Consider the following 18,348-nt stretch of genomic DNA (forward strand, 5'->3'; position numbering starts at 1 on the left):
GAGAGAGAGAGAGAGAGAGAGAGAGAGAGAGAACCAAAACCTAGAACACTAGCTTTGCCTTGTTTTTCTTCTCAGAATATTCTTTTTTTAATACATTTTTATTTGCTTGTGATTTAAAGTGGGTCATCATTTTTCTAAGTACTGTACCAGTACATGTTAATCATTAAGTTCTGTGTTCTTTAGAAAATATCTACTTCAAAATAAAATTGATTTTTTGGGGGCTATCTAATTCATTGGGATAAATCTTCCTGTTACTTTCTTCAAATGGAAGACACAAGTCTCATTAGTTTTAAATGTGTCAATCTTATAATTTTATACACATCCTGTAGCTTTTAATGACTGACATTATCAGGAGCACAGTACACTGCTCCTTTGTTTGTAATTGATAAAAGAAATTCAATGTGATATGTCACCCATAGCATGTGTTGGGGATATGATTGGCAGGAAGAGTGACATTCTTTCATTAGCAATAATCCCTTGATGGTTTAATAGTACACACTGCCTGTGTTAGGATAACTTCTATAAAACATTCCTCAGTATGTTCTTTTCAAGGACTATTTGGCTGCTAAGCTTGGAAGTGGTTATCAATGATTTTTAGTATATGGATGTCATTGTTCTTGCAGGTAGTTGAGTTTCTGCTCCCAGTTATTACAGAGTGTCCTTTTTCTCTCCCTTTTGTAGATTCGCAGGAGGCGCCTGGCACGACTTGCTGGTGGACAGACCTCCCAACCAACCACCCCACTTACGTCTCCCCAGAGGGAGAACCCTCCGGGACCTCCGATACCTGCATCAGCCCCAGGCCCCTCCCAGAGCCTTGGTCTCAATGTCCACAACATGACCCCAGCTACCTCCCCCATAGGTGCAGCAGGTGAGCCTCAGCCTCTAACCTGGAAACAATTGTACTTCTGATGTCATCACTAATGTCACCACACAAATGAAAGCAATCAGTGGCCTACAGGTCACTGCAGCGTGTTTCACTGTTTCTGTTCATTTTGATAGTGCCGGGGAAGACTTGTGCAAGCCTGTCTCCTTCCTCTAATACCCCCCACCCCCACTCTCCCCCCCCTTCACCCCTGTCTCCCCTCCTCTCCTCCCAGCAGGCTCAGTCCTTGCCTTTGGAGCTGCCCAAGACTGAATTTGATTCTGCTGATTTTGTGAATTTGGTTGATGCCTCCCCTTACCCCCATTATTTCTTTCTGAAAGCATGTGTTCTGCCAGGGTTCTCGGGGCTCGGAGAGAGCTTGGTGGGTAAGGTGCTTCCTGCACAAGTGTGAGGACCAGAATTTGGGTACCCACGTAAGAGCTGTGTTCAGGAGCTTGTGCCTGTAACTGACAACTGAGTAGGTAGAGACAGGGACTTTCTAGGACTCACGGCAAGCTGGTCTAGCCAGTAGGTGAATTCCAGTGGAAGGAAGGCCCTGTCTCAAAACAAGAGGAAGACACCCACCATCAACTCTGGGTTCTTTCTGGGACAGGATTTCTTTGTTTTCCCCGTGAGTATCCTGGAACTCACTTTGTAGACCAGTCTGACCTGGAACTCACGGAGATCCTCCTGCCTCTGCCTGCCTCCCGAGTCCTGGGATTAAAGGTGTGCACTACTACCACTGCCCGGCTTCACCATCATCTTTTGACTTATGCATGCATACACATGCGCTCTCGGGCGCGCACACATGATTACACACAAGCAAGCAAAAAAAAAAAATCTGCAAATCAAGATAGAAGTAGTGGTCAAATGGTGACCCTCTGGTTACAGATGTCTTGTCTTTGGACACAGAGCTTTTTCTTTGAATTACATTGGATACTGTGGTTGGCAGAGCACTTCCCAGCCTGTGTGAGGCCCTGGGTTCAATCCCCAGCACCGCAGGAATCAGCTCTACCTATATGATATTTGTAGCTGTCTCCTTGGGAGCGACTTAACTCTTATAGGTGATGCTCAGGGTTGTCTTAGGAATTGATGATATCCACTCATGTGTACCTGAAGTATTTTTCCTACATGACTTTTCTTGTTGGTTTTTTGAGACAGGATTTCTCTGTATTGTTTTGGAGGCTGTCCTGGAACTCGTTCTGTAGATCAGGCTGGCCTCGATCTCACAGAGATCTGCCTGCCTCTGCCTCTCGAGTGCGCCACCAACGCCTGACTCCTACGTGACTTTTCTATCAAACGTGGTAATCTCGTAATTACTGTTTTTATAGTTATAGGAAAGGTACAGAGGTGCTGTGAGAGCCATGTGTGTTGTTTATAAGAATGGATGTACTCTGCCGTAGCCATCCAGTCATCCTTGTCCCTGAGAGCATTTGCAGTTTCTGTGGCCTTAAGTCATTAAACCTCAGTGGAGGCTTCTTTCTGCCTGGTTAAATGCCCATCTATCATTCTTTTAGTGATAACAGAAATTGAGACCAAAGCATCAGTTGGTGGCAAAGAACACTGTGTGGGTACATGATTTGAGCAGCTATGGCAGTTCTCTGATAAGCATTCAGGATTCCAGGAGTAAGTTTGTCTTTGGAAACATGCTCAGAGCTGCAGTTCTGGAATTTATTTTTCTTGCCTGGTTGCTTCACAGTTACATCCATTCCCCACCTGATGTCTGTCTCCTGCCCTGGAGCAAGGCTGGAGAAGAGCTCACCCAGCCATGTGGTCCATCTGTCTGAGTTAAAATCCATGATCACAATTTCAAGTAGACCCCAATACATCAGCTATGCCATGTTTCCCTATTCTCCTTCCCCACCCAAGTGTGCAACACATCATTGTCCATGCACACACTCGGTTTGTGGTGAAAACACACATGCAGCAGGAGCAGCTTAGTCTTTGTTTCCAATCTGGTTGCTGTGATCATGTCCGTTCTTCCCATTTCCCTCCAGCCACCACCCATCTGCTGGCAGCAAGCCTTCTGGGATAAGTCCTTCTTCCTGTGCCTTTGCGCTTATACCCTCTCTCCCCTGAAACATCTTGTAGCTTCTAGAACACCCTCATGTCCTGGTCACCATCCTCTCCATTTTCTTTTTTCCCTTTCCTTCTTTCCTTCTTTCCTTCTTTCCTTCTTTCCTTCTTTCCTTCTTTCCTTCTTTCCTTCTTTCCTTCTTTCCTTCTTTCCCTCTTTCCCTCTTTCCCTCTTTCTCTCTCTCTCTCTCTCTCTCTCTCTCTCTCTCTCTCTCTCTCTCTCTCTCTCTCTCTCTCTCTCTCTCTCTCTCTCTGTCTCTCTCTGTCTCTCTGTCTCTCTCTGTCTCTTTCAAGACAGGGTTTCGGTTTTTCAAGACAGGGTTTCTCTGTGGCTGTGAAGGCTGTCCTGGAACTAGCTCTTGTAGACCAGGCTGGCCTCGAACTCACAGAGATCTGCCTGCCTCTGCCTCCCAAGTGCTGGGATTAAAGGCATGCACCACCAACGCCCGGCTCATCCTCTCCATTTTCAGTTCCTTGCAGGGTTCCTTTTCACTCCCCTAGTGTCCACACGGCAGGATGTTAGGGTTCACTGTTTAAACACTTGGGACTCTTTATCTGTACTCTCTCATTGATTTCATCTAGTTTCCCGACTTTAATTATTCCTTCCAGCTTGATAAGTGCTTAGTTTACATTTCGAGCTGAGACCTGCATCTTGAGCTTTAGACTCTTATGACCCATTTGACTTCTACTTTCACATCTAATCAGTGTCTCAGTTAAAATATTAAAACTAAGTTTTGTGTGTGCAGGTATATGTGCCTGTTCCTGTGTGTGGAGGCCTGAAATGGATATCAAGTGTCTCACCTTATTTTATGACAAAGTCTCTTACTGGACCCAGAGCTTGGGGAGTTGGCTAAATTTCCTGGCCGCAAGACCCTGAGGTCCTCCCTGCTCCGTCTCCTGTGCACTGGGATTGCGACTGTGCACAGCTACCCCTAGCTTTATGTGGGTGCTGGAGATCTGAACTGAACTCAGGTTCTCACCCATGCACAGCAAGTACTTCTCTTAGTGACTCATTCCCAGCTCCTTAACATCCAAGTCTAGGGGGGTGGTAAGATGACTTAGCTGGTGAATGTGTTTACTAAGCAAACTTGATGACCGGAGATCAAACTCCAGAACCCATGTAAAATTGTAAGGAAAAAACTGACTCTGCAGGGTGATCCTTTGGCCTCCTTATACATGCTGTGGTGTGCATGACTCTCTCTACACAAGAATAATAAAATCAAGTTGTCATATTTCCTCATATCTCACCTGAGGCCTACACTTGCTGGACATAAGTTCCAAAAGCATAGAAAACCAAAATTAGGTGCTGGCTGCCAAGCCTGACAGCCTGAACTTGGTCCCAGGAGGGAGCATACCTTACCAAGTTATCCTTTGACCTACCCCCCCAACACCCACACACCACCCACACATACCACACATACATACACACCCCACACCCTGCACAACACCACATACATACCACACACCCATACCAGACACACCACATACATACAACACACACACCACACAACACACACATACCAGACACTCCACGTACATAGTACATATACACAACACACGCTAACACCCAGCCCACCCCCATATCACAGACACCCACTCACCTCCATGCCCCCCCCCCCCCCACGGTGGCAGCCTCCCTCACCCATAAATCAGTGAAGGTGGTTTTTAAAAAGAAGAAATAAAACCCAAACCAAGCAAAACAAAATATTTTCGTGTCCCTTTCTCAGGAAAACTGTCCTTGGCTGCTGTCTGAAATCGCATTCTAATGTAGGTTGTATTCCTCTCAGCATTTCTTGCCTTAGTGCTGCTCGTACATCTTGGGTTTTCGTTTTAATTTTGAGACATAGTCTTGCTGTGTAGGGCCCATGCTGGCCTTAATCTTGGGATCCACCTGCTTTTACCTCCTTAGTGGTGGTTTTCCACACCCACGGGACCATGTCTGGCTGTGTGCCCTGTCATGTCTGCCTCCCACGATGGCATGGAGACACTCTGGGTCAGGAAGTTGTGCTCCTTGAACTTGAGCCTGTGTCCCCAGTGCTGTCACTAGAGCCTGGCATAGAATTTAAGATGTGGTGAATTAGTGCAGGAATTACCAAGAGAAAATGACTAGAACAACATGGGCTTGTGTAGCTTAAAGAAATTTCCAGAAATTATGACAGTTGTTATTTTAAAAATGAAGAATTGCCAGGTGTGGTGGCGCACGCCTTTAATCCCAGCACTCAGGAGGCAGAGGCAGGAGGATCTCTGAGTTCAAGGCCAGCCTGGTCTACAGAGTGAGTTCCAGGGCAGCTAGGACTATACAGAGAACCTTGTCTCAAAAAACCCAAAAAGAAAACACACACACACACACACACACACACACACACACACACACACACACACACACACACACACACAAAGAAGAAAACTTAGGGGCCAGCAACATGGCTCATCTGATTAAAGCACTGAGGCAGGAGGATTATGGACTATGTGGTGTGAGACCTAAAAGTGTAGACCATGCTGGCCTTGAATGTACAGTGATCCTGCCTCTGTCTCCTGAGTGCTGGGACTAGATTTATTTTATTTTAAATCTGTGTTTGTGTCTATGTGTGAATGTGTGCACATGTGTGCAGGTGTCCTCAGAGGCCAGAGTAGGGCATTGGCACTGGAGTTACAGATGATTGTAAGTTTCCTGACATGGGTGCTGGGAAGTAGACCAGGACCTCTACAAGAGAGCCCTTCGTCATGTTGTTTATCCCCCGTCCCAAGCCCGATGCTAGCACACTGCTTCTCTGTCAGAAGCCACAAGTTACAGCAGGCTGCAGGGGTGGGGTGGCCGCAATGGTTTTGTTGACAGTGTTAGAAGTAGAAGAGGTGAATTTTATGCAGGTCCCTCCTTTCCCTGTAGCCAGCCAGTCTACCTTGCTGTTTCTCCTGCAGAGAAATTTATCTCTGTACTATGCGTTTCCTTCTGAAATTAAAAAAGGACAAAATACTTCAGATAGATATGGAAACATAACCAATACCTGTGAACCCCTCTGTGGAGGTCCTGATACTCTGCCTGTCTCTCACCACCGTGAACCTTAAAGTTATGACTTTGTACAGTATTCACTTTGCTGCTGTTTTAACCTAACAATGGAGAAAAAGCCCTCCGAGGAAGTGAATTCACTGGAAATGGACAGAAGGGTGAAAGGGGCATGTGTGCTGTGGGCAGCGTGCTCATGTCTGAGGAGGCAAAGGAAGACCATTTCACAGGTAAAGTCAAGGTTATTTAAGTTGCTTAGAGTTATCATTGGCCACCAGGATCAATAAAGAGGGAGACCTCAGTCAAAGGCTAACGGCGGTGGTTGCTAGGCAACTGTCCTCATGAAAAGGTTGCCGTGGCCTTTTAACAAGGACATGGTTTTCAGAGACTTCTGGATTTTGTTAAGGTGTGAGTGTGTGGGTGCGTCTCCCTCATGTCTCTCTGGCCACACCTTGAATGGGGTTTGATGTGAAAGACTAAAAGTTACACGACACTGCTTTTGAGTCTCATAACACGCGTGCATTTGGGAGACTGTCACTGCCAGTGGTTACTGTGTGCGCACTGGTGTGTAGGCCAAAAGTCAGTCTGAGGTCTCATTCCCCAGGTCCTCCACCTTGTGTTTTGAGACAGAGTCTCTAATTAGGACTGTATATGTTTTTAATTCTGCCCCTGGGCTAAGGGTATAGCTGAGAGAACCCTTGCCTATCAATGTGCAAGGCCCTGGATTTAATTTCTAGTCTCAGTGTTGTGCCCCCCTCCTTTAATTTCATATCGCGCGCTCTCTCTCTCTTTCTCTCTCTTTCTCTCTCTCTCTCTCTCTCTCTCTCTCTCTCTCTCTCTCTCTCTCTCTCTCTCTCTCTCTCTCTCTCTCTCTCTCTCTCATACACACAGGCGCACACGCACGCGCGCGGGCACATGCTCAGTTACCTTGTTTTTTTGTAAGACAGGGTCTCAGTTTGTAGCCCTGGTAGGCCTGATTTCTCTACACTAGGATGGTCTCAAATTCACAGATATCCTTCTGCCTCTGCATTCCCAATGCTACATATGCTACCCTGCCCAACCACAAAGCTGGCCTTAAACAAAGAAAAGAGCATTGTTAACTTAGAAAATCGGATAATCCTTGTATATTCTTTACAGGTGTTATTCTCACTCCCCTGAATTCTCTTGTTATGTTTTACCTTACGCTTTAGTGTCTCTAGGCTGTTAGTGATGTGCCAAATGCTGTAAACTCATGCAGCCCCCACTTAACATTTATTTAAATCATGCCACACCCTAGGATCAGTTCTAAGCTCAGTGCTTATAGTTTATTGGGAGATAGGGTGTTGGAGTAAATGTTGAGGAGACCGCCGGAGAGAATGTGTCTGCTCTAGTGTTAGTCAGCTTTAAGCCTCAGTAATTGATGAGGTGTGGTCAGCTGAGGCCTGAATGACGTCAGGGAGCAAGGCTGTAGACAGGCCTTACTGATCTTTGAGAGAAAACCAGAGGCAGAATTCTAGGTCAATATGGGCTGGGTGATTGATGCAAGGGACAGAGAAGTCCATCTTGTTTCCTTCTAGTTTGAGTTTTTTTATGAAGGTCACCAACAATGGTAGTTGTGCGTTTTAGGAATTTCAATTAAGCGGAAGCTATTCTTTTGAAGCACATTGCTTTTGTCTAAGCGACAGCAGAGTTGTAATCTTTTGTTCAGTTACCAGTTGCTTATATTAAAATCCTTTTCCTTTTATTCTTGGTTCAGACTTGGGAGAGGGAATGTTTTGTATGTGGTGTAGAAGCTGGCATGCAGCTGGTCATGCAACTAGTGAAAAAGCTTTTGCATCTGGGAGGTCCTGGGTTCCATCTGCTAATAGAAACAGTTAAAACAAACAAATAATAAAATCAAATAGCTGGGCATGGTTTTATGCCTGTAAACCTGGGGGCCTGAGCCGGAGGCGGAGGCTCTGGGCAATGGAGGGTGTGTACTGAGATCTGTCTGAGAAAATGAGATTGCAAACAAAGGTGTATCTGGCTAGAGGCAGAGACCCGGCCAAACAAAGCCCCCAGGCCCGAGGGCTGCAGTGGAACCCCAGACCCTGGAGCGCCTCCTCCTGGTTGGAACCTTTCTTTTTAGCATGCACACTTGTTTTTGGGGCCACATCAACAATCCTCCTGAGAATCCAGAGCAGGTGTCAATTTCTTGTAAGTGACAGGCATGTCTATGCTAGTTGTCTCCATGGTCCTGCCATCTCTGCGGTGACAGCCTCCCCAGACTGGTCTGGCACTAGCTGTGCATGGCGCTGCTGTCTTTCCCTTACCTTGCCTGCAGGTGTTGTAAGGGCCAAGGAGCAATACTGAACACAGGAATTCCTGGAGAAATCTTTCTTTTATATGTGCATACACACAAGTGTACAGACTCACAAATACCAGAAGAGGACATTTTTAATTTTACTGGAACTAGAGGGGCTAGTGATCTTTCTCCATTAATCCCATCATTGTACAGATAATAAAGTGACACACTAAACTTAAATGAGAAATTACAGAGTTCATGAAAATCATCTGCTTGATGCTGTATCCATAATGTTAGAAAGTATCTCTCAAAGCCTGTGTGCATCTGTGTGCACGTGTGCTTGTGCTTGCGTGCGTGTGTGTGCGTACACAGCACACATACGCATCTGTGTGATGGTAAGAGGATAAACTCAGATGTCATTTTTAGGGACCTTCCTGTTGCTTTAAGATAGGCTTCATTGACCTAAAACTTTGCCAAGTGGCCAGGCAGCTTCCAGAGAGCCACCTGACTGTCACTGAGTCCCATTTTCTATCCATGGGATCCCAAGTGGGAATCACACCTAACCTTTTCTGCTCTAGACACTCTTGCCTCTGCCTCCTGAGTGCTAGGATTACAGCAGGCACCACCACCCGTGGCTTCAGAGATCTCGATTTTAAGATCAACCCATGTCCCTGTCTTCTTTTACAAAAATACTCTATTATTTTATGTGTGTGAGTGTGTGTGTAATTTGCATGCGTGTCATAGATGTCTGGTGGCTGTGGAGGCCAGAAGAGGGCATCACATCTTCTGGAACTGGAGTAGCTGGGGGTTGTGAGCTTCCATGTAGGTGCTAAGAATCAAACTCTGGTCCCCTAGACGAGCTCTTAACCACTGGGCCATCTGTTCAGTCCGTCCCCTATCTGCTAGACAGCCCCCTCCCCTTGTAAAGATTTTCCAGACAGGGTTTCTCTGTGTAGCCCTGGCTGTCCTGGAACTCGCTCTATAGACCGGACTAGACTTGAACTCAGATTTATCTACCTCTGCCTCCCAAGTCTAAATTACTTTTTAGTTGCTTGTTGTTAAAGGTTTTGTGATTCCTTTTGTCAGTTCCTGGTATTTATTCATCCCTCCATTTATTTATTTGTGGTGTGTGTGTGTGTGTGTGTGTGTGTGTGTGTGTGTGTGTGTGTGTGTGTGTGTAGGTTAGAAAACATTTTTTGTTTTTTTTTTTTTGGAGGCGTCATTGTGTATTTTACTTGGGTCTTGTTAGGAACAGTGAATGGTTTCTCATGTCTTTTGTGAATCTTGCACTAGTTTTAATGAGTTGGTATGAGTTTCAAGTTACGTCGAGGAGTGAGTGAGGTTTTGTGATGGGACACTGGAGATGGCCTCTTTCTTAGGGCACTAAGATGGCTCTCTCATGCTCGCCCCCACTGGCTAAGTGTTCCAGTGGTAAGTACTGTAAATGCTTGCTTAACAACATTTTCGAGTCCTTTGCTTTTTTTTTTTTTGGTTTTGGAACAGTGCCTGTTTCTCTGTGTAGTCTTGGCTGTCCTGGAACTCACTCTATAGACACAATGGCCTCAAACTCAGAGATTCTCCTGCTTCTGCCTCCCTAGTGCTGGGATTAGAGGCGTGCACCACCACACATGGCTAAGGTGATTTTTAAAGTTATATAACAAACATAATTTTTAAGACAGTGATGAGCAAAGTTCTCTGAGAAGTAGTCTGTCCCTCTGTCCCTCTGACCCTATGCTGGTTTCATACCACCATAAGCTCTGTGGGGACAAGTGCGGTGTCAACTCTTTATTTTCTCTAGCATATTCCATCCATAATGGGGGAGCTGGTTGCGGTGGAGCTTGCCGGTAGGATTCTCTAAAGGAGGCAGAGGCAGGAGGATCATGAGTTATGCCAGTTGTTGGTGGCGCACGCCTTTAATACCGGCACTTGGGAGGCAGAGACAGGTGCCAGCCTGGTCTACAGAGTGAGTTCCAGGACAGCCAGGGCTGCTACACAGAGAAACCCAGTCTTCAAAAACCAAAATAAAAAATGATTGGAACCGTACTGTCAAGATGGAACAGTGAACCCAAGCTGCATTTTCAGCATGCTGGGGAGTTTTAGTTTTGTCTTGAAGTCAAAAGACTGGCCACAAACACATGCACCCACACCATCTGGATTCTGCCATTGATATTTGTTGCTGGCTTTTTTGCGAGTCAGTCTATTAATGTATCTTCTTTCCAGTGCATTTCAGGATTTTTCTGTACTATTGGATCGGTGAGATGGCTGACTGGGGACACCTGCGTTCCGTCCTCTGACCTCCAGGCAGCACACATGAATGGGCTCCCTCCCTCCCTCCCTCCCTCCCTCCCTCCCTCCCTCCCTCCCTCCCTCCCTCCCTCCCTCCCTCCCGCACTAAAACTTTGCTGTGCTGTCAGTTTGTTGAGGGCGCAGTCAGAACTGCTGAGTCATTCCAGGCATCCGGTGTGGTGCCATGACTGACCGTACCTGATGCACGATGATGGATCATGATCTCCTGGTGACACTTCCAGGGTCATCAGACAGGAATACTTGTTGCTAAGCATCATCAGGGTGTGTATTTTGCTGTTGCCTTTACTCTTGGGCTAGCATCGTGACGTGGGTCTTTCTCTGTCTCACCTCTCCTGTGTAGGAGTTGCCCATCGGAGCCAGAGCAGCGAAGGAGTCAGCTCTCTCAGCAGCTCGCCGTCCAACAGCCTTGAGACACAGTCTCAGTCCCTCTCCCGTTCCCAGAGCATGGATATCGATGGTGTCTCCTGTGAGAAAAGGTGACTTGATACCACCATTATTGCTCCTTTACTTAGAGGAAGGAGAAGCCGCACTCTTTAGTCTCTAGTAGTCTGAAATGACTGAAATGACAACACAATGACCCATGTCCTTATCAAACCGAATCCAAATTCCATTCTTCACTTGAAGTTTTTCTGTTCTGAATGAAATATTCCTTATATAGTTGTCTGTGTCATGTGTCTTTTATGAGCTAGAGAGATGGCTCAGCAGCTATAAGCAGGTGGCACCATTCTACAAAACTTGAGTCTTCTAGGAGACATAAGGTATGGGTGGTTAAGCGGAAGGGCTTCATGATAAACATGTTACATGTGAACAAATCTCAGTGTGTAAACAATGACACCAGTGTGAGAAACAGACACAAAAAGATTAGATGGCTTTGAAATGTTGGAAAGCCATAGCAAGCAGGTGAGCTTGTTGAGACAGGGTCTCCCTCCGCAGCCCTCCATGTAGAGGCAGGGCTGTCTTTGTTGCCATGTCCTATGCCCGGGTGCTCCCGTAATGTCACCACTCTTGCCTTTGGGGCCAGTGCTGAGTAAAGTGTGAGTCACTTGAAGACAAGTGTGGCAGCACCTTGACTATGAGCTTGGTTACCAAGCTACCAAATGACTGATGAGCCATAGCATACACTGTACTTCTGGGCACATTGGAGCAGGTACAGGCTTTCACCATGCTGCTCACCAGCATGTAGTTCAAGCTTGTGACTTGCACACCTCTGAAACTTTTGGAGGTAAAGGAAAACCACGGACTGTCTTGTAACCCAATTCAGTGACTAGAAGGAAGCATTCTGTAATTATGAGTTTAGCAGCAGCTGTGACAGTCCCAATATGGGCACACTTAGTAAGACAATGTCAGTAAGCGCTTAGGGGGTTGCTAGGAAGCAATTGCCATTTATACAACCATCCTAAAGGGCGTCACACATGCCTCTTTTAGCCAGAAATAGATCAAGGAGAGAATGAACGAGAGTAAGCGTCCATTAAGCAACACAGCTAGTGAGCTTCATCTGATTGGACAGCATTGAACTTTATGTTTCACCAGGCAGAAAGTTAAGAGTCAGACACACAAGGGTCATGGGTTTTGACTTGTATATTAATCCAGAAAATTAGCATAGAACTTAATAAATTACCCTCATTTGAAAACTGAAATACCTGTCAAGGGGAAATCATAGTGGAAATTTGTATGTATTCAGAGCTAGAGCAAGGCATGGGGGCTTCAAAGCAAGACGTGTTGAGATGGTTTAGTTATTGAGACAGAATGGCTGTCTATGGGGCAGATCGAGTAGTACCCCAAATACCACATATTTGTGAAAATGAGACGCATGATAAAAGAGCATTCTTGTCAATGTGAAAGTGCTGTGTGATTTAGTACATGGTGCTGGACAATCACTTAATGTAAGCAGGCTGTGCTTGCAGCATGCATTGTATAAAAATAGCGTTCCTGAAAATCCACTCTGCTGATACCTTAGTTTTTGAAAGTGAGCCCAAGGAAACAATACCTTGGGAAAAAAACAGTTCCAGCACATACAGTGGATGCTTCTATGCCAGTCCATGAGGGGCTCTTAGATTTGCAGGATGAGAAGGGGAAGCAATGTGATTTTTCTTTCCTGACAAATGTTAATTGATAGTTTAAAGTTCGTCACAGCTTTGAAACTGGGAGTTTTAGAAAAGATGAAAGCCTTGTTTGTCCTTTGTACTTAAAGCATGTCCCAGGTGGACGTGGATTCGGGAATTGAAAATATGGAAGTGGATGAGAACGACCGAAGAGAGAAAAGGAGCCTGAGTGACAAGGTTAGTAAAGAGGACACTGCCGTGCTCTGTTCCCCGGCTGCTATCTGCAGACTGCTAGGTGGCATGTGTCTGTATGGGTAGTGTTTTCCTTTTGAGGAATCGTTATCCTCGCCCCCTCTGTGTCCCCAAAGTTGTAACCACATAGTCCAAGCTGACATGGGACTGTCAGTTCACGTGTCTGCACCTTAAAGACGCCCACCTCCATCCCAGCTTTGGTCTTTCTTCTTAGAGGCAACGTAATGCAGCCCTTTCATACAGTAAAATCCCGCCATTCTGCTCGGCTTGGATCCATGCTTCTTGTTTTGTTTGGGTTTTTTTGAGGTAGAATTTTGCTGTATAGCCCTGGTCATCCTGGGCTGTCTGTCTGTTTGTTTGTTGTGGGGATTAAAGACGTGCCACCACGACTGTCCATATTTTTTGTCAGTGAAATTTAATTTTTGTGGGCCTTTACGGAGACAGCAGATCATTATATCTTTGGCTATATTCTGAATTAAACAAGTACAAACTTGATGCAGTCATTCTATCTGTTTTCACCCGAGCTTTGGTTCTTCTTTTGGGTGTGGATGTGGGTGTCATGTGTGGCATAGGTTAGTACACCAAATTCTGTTCAGGAAGTTCACAGAACCACTCTGGTGACATCATGATGGTTGTTAGTTAGACCATAGCCTCCTTGTGTTGCAGTCTCTATTCATGTATTTCTTTATGGTTTTACATGAGATAGTACTCCTGTCATGAAAGCTAGTGAGACACGCTAACATTTGTAAACATCCTTCAAGGAACGTGACTACATACGGGCACTAAGCTGGTCTTCAGTGCTCACACAGCAGGCAGATGATGTAGGCACATCCTGTGCCTCATTTTTCCTGCTGATTCCTCATAATGACTTTGTTCAGACATGTTCTCCCATGAATGATGACCACAGCTTAGTGAGACCTTGATTTTGTAACTGAGGTCCCCAGCCCACAAAATCTTACGTGTGACTCTGGATGGCTTGAAGCTTGTTTTGTGGAGACGGGCTGGCCTTGTGTTCATGGTGATCCGTCTGCCTCTGCTTCCAGACATGTGCCACCCAGCATGCTAATAAATGAGTTAAATTGGAACAAATGTCTTCAGCCCTTTGTCCTTCTGCAGATTAACTCTCCAATCTTCCCACTAGGAGCCTTCTTCAGGTCCTGAAGTGTCTGAAGAGCAGGCCTTACAGCTGGTCTGTAAGATCTTCCGTGTCTCCTGGAAGGACCGGGACAGAGACGTCATCTTCCTTTCTTCTCTTTCTGCACAGTTTAAAGAGAACCCAAAAGAAGGTGGGCTCTTTGTCGGGGGTGTTTTCTCAGGGCACCTGCATTTGTGAGGGATGTGAGGGTCAGCGGGTCTCTGTCCTTGTGCAGTGTGTGCGTGCAGTGTGTGTGTGTGTGTGTGTGTGTTGTGCGTGCGTGTGGGGCGCTGCTTCTGCTGGGGACACAGCTGTATGCTCACTTTCTTCTGTTTCCACCGATCTTATTGCTAAATTTGTTGTTATTTATGTTTATGTTCATGTGTATTGTACATCATGTCCGTCCCCTGGTGGAGTTAAAGATTCTTATGAGGCACCCTGTGTGGGTGTGGGGAACAAAGTCGGGCCCTCTTGAAGAGTGGCAAACTGACTGCCGAATTATCTCCCCATCCCCATATGTGATTTCTACAGAAGGAAACTATGTATACGTATGTATGTATGTATGTATATGAATGGTTTTCACTGTCTTGGGTGGCCTTGGGACTCAGACAATCACCAGCTGCATCTGTAGCATCCTGACCTCAGGCATAGTTGAGGAGAGCTCTTATTATAGGTCACTTGCCATTTTAAGCTCTCAGTGCTTACCAAGTGATGTGTAGATAGCCAAGTGGAATTACTTAGCAAAATAGGATATAGTTACAATTTGTTGTCTTCCTAGGATTCTATTTAAGAGGTTAGCTGTGTTGAACTATACTTAAAAGTATTTGCGGGATGCTGTGTTATTGGCGCTGTGGCTCGCTGTTGAACCCCTTGCAGAGAGGAGAGGTAGACATGTGCTGACTTTGCACATCACTGGAACACAGCTGTCTAGACTGTGTGATCGTTTGCCTTTTTACTCATTGATACCCATCTTTAGGAAGGTGTTTTGTGTGAAAGAGTGCTCAATCGTTACGTTTCCACCAAGACCATCACTGTTAGCGTGGTTACTGTTCCCTTACCATCCTGCCTGTCTTCTGGGGGACCTGGAAGCCCTGTGTCCCTGGAAGGTGGGTAGGTTTCTCATGTTAGTAACTCTGGCTGGGAAAAGCCGAGTGGCTATAGGTTTTAAAGACTTGCCACGCCATGCTCTCACTCTTGGGCTGTAAGGGTCCCATGACTTCCTTGTACACATCAATGCTAATCGTTAACGATCTAGGTGAAATGGACATGGAACAGGGCTTTAGTTAATGTATCTCAAGATCAACAGCTGTGAAGAACAAGAAAGAAGCTGGAAGCTGCTCCAGAAACCAGATGGTGACTGAGTGTGGAGCCCTTCCTAGAGCCTTTGGAGCTTGTACTGACTTGCTGTGAAGTGTGTGCTGTCCAAGAGGCACTAGCCTTGCTATTTGTCGTAGTATGGCAAGGGCAATTCTAGAAGGGACTGGTTAGTTTTTACAGTAAATAACTATCAGCGTAGCTCCCTGACTGAACTCTTAACTTGGTTCAAATAAAATTTAATTTTTGGATAGAGAAAAAAGAGAGCACAAGGAGCTTCTGCACAAGCTTTGCTCAGTTTCCTCCAGTGTTTCCTTTATACAGTTATGGTATGTTTGCCCAGACTTGGAAATGACTATGGACTGAACCGACAAGAAGGCTCCGTGGGTAGATAGAGATCTGTACCCCTAAGCCCGATGGCCTGAGTGCTTTCTCCAGAGCTCACATGGTGGATGGAAAGACCTTCTGAAAGTTGTCCTCTGACACAAACATGGGCACACATGTGCACAGACACACCCAGACACGAATAAATGGGAAATAATTTTAAAAGAAAAGTTCCTGGGAAGAACACCCGGACAATTTTTGGGTTTTCAGCTAATATCCTTTTACTGTTGAGAATCCTATTCAGGGTATCAGGCAGACTTACTCTGGTTCTGTTTGGCTTACTAGAGGACTGTGTAAATGAAGATCCATGAGTAACCTGCTTTCCCTCTGTCTTCCCAGCAGTGTTCTCTGATTTTAAGGATCTGATTGGTCAGATTCTCATGGAAGTGCTGATGATGTCCACTCAGACGCGAGATGAAAACCCATTTGCGAGTCTGACGGCCACGTCCCAGCCCATTGCCACGGCAGCTCGCTCACCTGACAGAAGTCTCGCGCTGAACCCCGGCTCCAGTTCAGGAACAAGCCCCATGTTCTGCAACTTGGGCTCCTTCAGTGCCGGCTCGTTGTCTAGGTAAGTGTGATCCTCTTTGCACATCTCTCTCGTAGTGAAACAGTGTTCAGGAGTGCCACTCCACAGGGCTGATCTGTGTCATCGACATTATGGTGTCTTTTGTATGAGGGGAGAGGGTGGCTGTGATCATTGGAGGTGGTGTTACCCTTTCTTGACTGAATTTCTTAGCCTTCTGTGGGTACGTTGTTGGCAGGTTAAATCTTAGACACACATGACTGTGAGCTATGTTAATCTTTGAAAGGGGTCATGACACCTCCATATGAATGGAACAATTAGATTCTGGCCCTTTTTGAAATGCTTACCTACTTAATCTTTTAGAATTTGTAATATGATTGTATTACCCTTTAAATCTGACATTATCCATTTTTAGTTATCTCAAGTTTTTCTTTGATTTTTCTCTTCTTTCCTCCCTTTTTCAACTAATTTAGCCTTTATGACACTAGCCCTGCTCCTTCTGCCAGGTTCTGGAGCTTTGTGCCCGTGCTGAATCCATCCTTTGCCTCACCTTCCCACGCAGCTCCCCAGGGGGCTGTGTCCTCAGCCCTCAGCCCTCAGAGTACAGCCCCCCAGCGGGCTGTGTCCTCAGCCCTCAGCCCTCACAGCGCTGCCCCCCAGTGGGCTGTGCCTTCCACATCCCTCAGCCCTCACAGCGCAGTCTCCGAGCAGGCTGTGTCCTCAGCACTCAGCCCTCACAGTGCAGTCCCCGAGTGGACTGTGCCTTCTACAGCCCCTCAGGTCATTGTACCTTCCACATCCCTCAGCCCTTACACTGTAGCTTCTGGAGCTGTGGCTGGAAGCCAGCCCACATCCCCAAGGTATAGGCCCTATACTGTCACACACCCATGGGGGTCTTCGACTTGCCCCACCCCACGGTCCTCCATTCTGGCTAACTCCCCAGGCTTCCCTGCCCGCCCAAGTAGTCCCCGAGCAGTACCTGCCAGCTCCTCCAGACAGAGGCCCCGCAGCAGGGGCCCCGCCTTCCCACCCGCCTCGCCCAGTGCTGCCAGCAGACGTCCCTCCTCCCTGCGGATCTCTCCTAGGTATTTATTTGTAGGAGAGCTGCGTGTGTGTTTGCAGTGCAGGGAAAGAAAATTAACACTGTTTGAAAAGAACTGCTGTGTGACACTGACCTCAGTTGAATTCTGGGAGTCATTGGGTCTTAACCTGTGTTGCTCGTTAGCTCTCTGGTGGGCGTGTGCCCTGCTTCCGTGACCTACCAGGGTTTTATCCACTAGAAAGTGAAGATCGCAGTGTTGTGCGCTCCTGTCTTCCCTTCCTTATCATCACACTTCCTGTCATCTGCAGAAAAACCAAAGAATTGCATTTTTGGCAACCTAGCTCATGGGTCCCTCATTATAAATGAACCTCAGAGACTGTGGTCAGTGTTGCATTTGAGAACTGGGGCTCACAGGATGACTTTTTGGACTGGGGCAGTGTCTGCTCTTTCTGTGAGGCATGCCTTTATGCCTTGACGTCTGATTGCATGCAATTTCAGTCTCTCAGAAAGCAGCAGCAGCAGCAGCAGCCCTGAGTCCGTGACCCTCCCTTTCTCAAATGTACTCGCCTGTTTCTGTAATTCAGGGACTTGTGTCTCTGCATGTCAGTACAGCTTAAGTGTAAGGCTTATTTTAAATGACAGCGATGCAGCAGCGTCTCTCTCCCTCTCGTTTCCTTTGTTCCCTGATGACCTTTTTTGCTTTTGTTGTGGTAGTATGTACGACAATCCTTTCTCCTTCCTCTTCCTCGCACTCTCTGGGGACAGTAGTGATGAAGAAGATGGAGAAGAAGATGATGATGATGGTGATGATGATGATGATGATGATGAAGGTGGTGGTGGTGGTGATGATTTTTCTTGTGTCCAGTTTGGGTCCAGGTATCAGAAGAGTGGAGTCTCACCCCTGCATGTGCTCTAGGTGCTTAGGAACTAACTGTAGTGAGCCCTGCTTTCCATCCACACAGGGCAGTGTTCAGTGAGGAAGGCCAGCAAGTGTGCGCTGGTGTGAGGACCTTACCCTGGGATGAAGTGACAGAAAGATGAGCTACCACTCGTCCTTAAGTTCACCCACCCTTAGGAAGGAAACTAGGGGCCCCAGTTAGCCATCGTGAGCTTGGTTGCATGGAATGCAGGTGTTTAGGAA

At 46.5% G+C, this 18,348-nt stretch overlaps 1 protein-coding gene across 5 annotated transcripts in view; it reads left to right on the top strand.

Annotated features, from left to right (window-relative positions):
* Positions 1–18,348, top strand: part of Ube4b (ubiquitination factor E4B) — a 101,993-nt gene that overhangs the window by 29,765 nt on the left and 53,880 nt on the right. For 2 of the 5 annotated variants that reach the window (XM_021232539.2, XM_013120008.3), the window contains exons 2-6: positions 682–868; positions 10,853–10,988; positions 12,704–12,791; positions 13,948–14,092; positions 15,979–16,210. In XM_021232539.2, coding sequence (XP_021088198.1) covers positions 682–868; positions 10,853–10,988; positions 12,704–12,791; positions 13,948–14,092; positions 15,979–16,210 — 788 coding nt within the window. Of the gene's footprint in view, positions 1–681; positions 869–10,852; positions 10,989–12,703; positions 12,792–13,947; positions 14,093–15,978; positions 16,211–16,638; positions 17,251–18,348 lie in introns of all 5 variants that reach the window. The other 3 variants (XM_013120007.3, XM_013120006.3, XM_021232540.2) reach the window with 3 other exon arrangements.

This window comes from Mesocricetus auratus, unplaced genomic scaffold, assembly GCF_017639785.1.
Source record: "Mesocricetus auratus isolate SY011 unplaced genomic scaffold, BCM_Maur_2.0 Super-Scaffold_100042, whole genome shotgun sequence".
Taxonomy (NCBI): domain Eukaryota; kingdom Metazoa; phylum Chordata; class Mammalia; order Rodentia; family Cricetidae; genus Mesocricetus; species Mesocricetus auratus.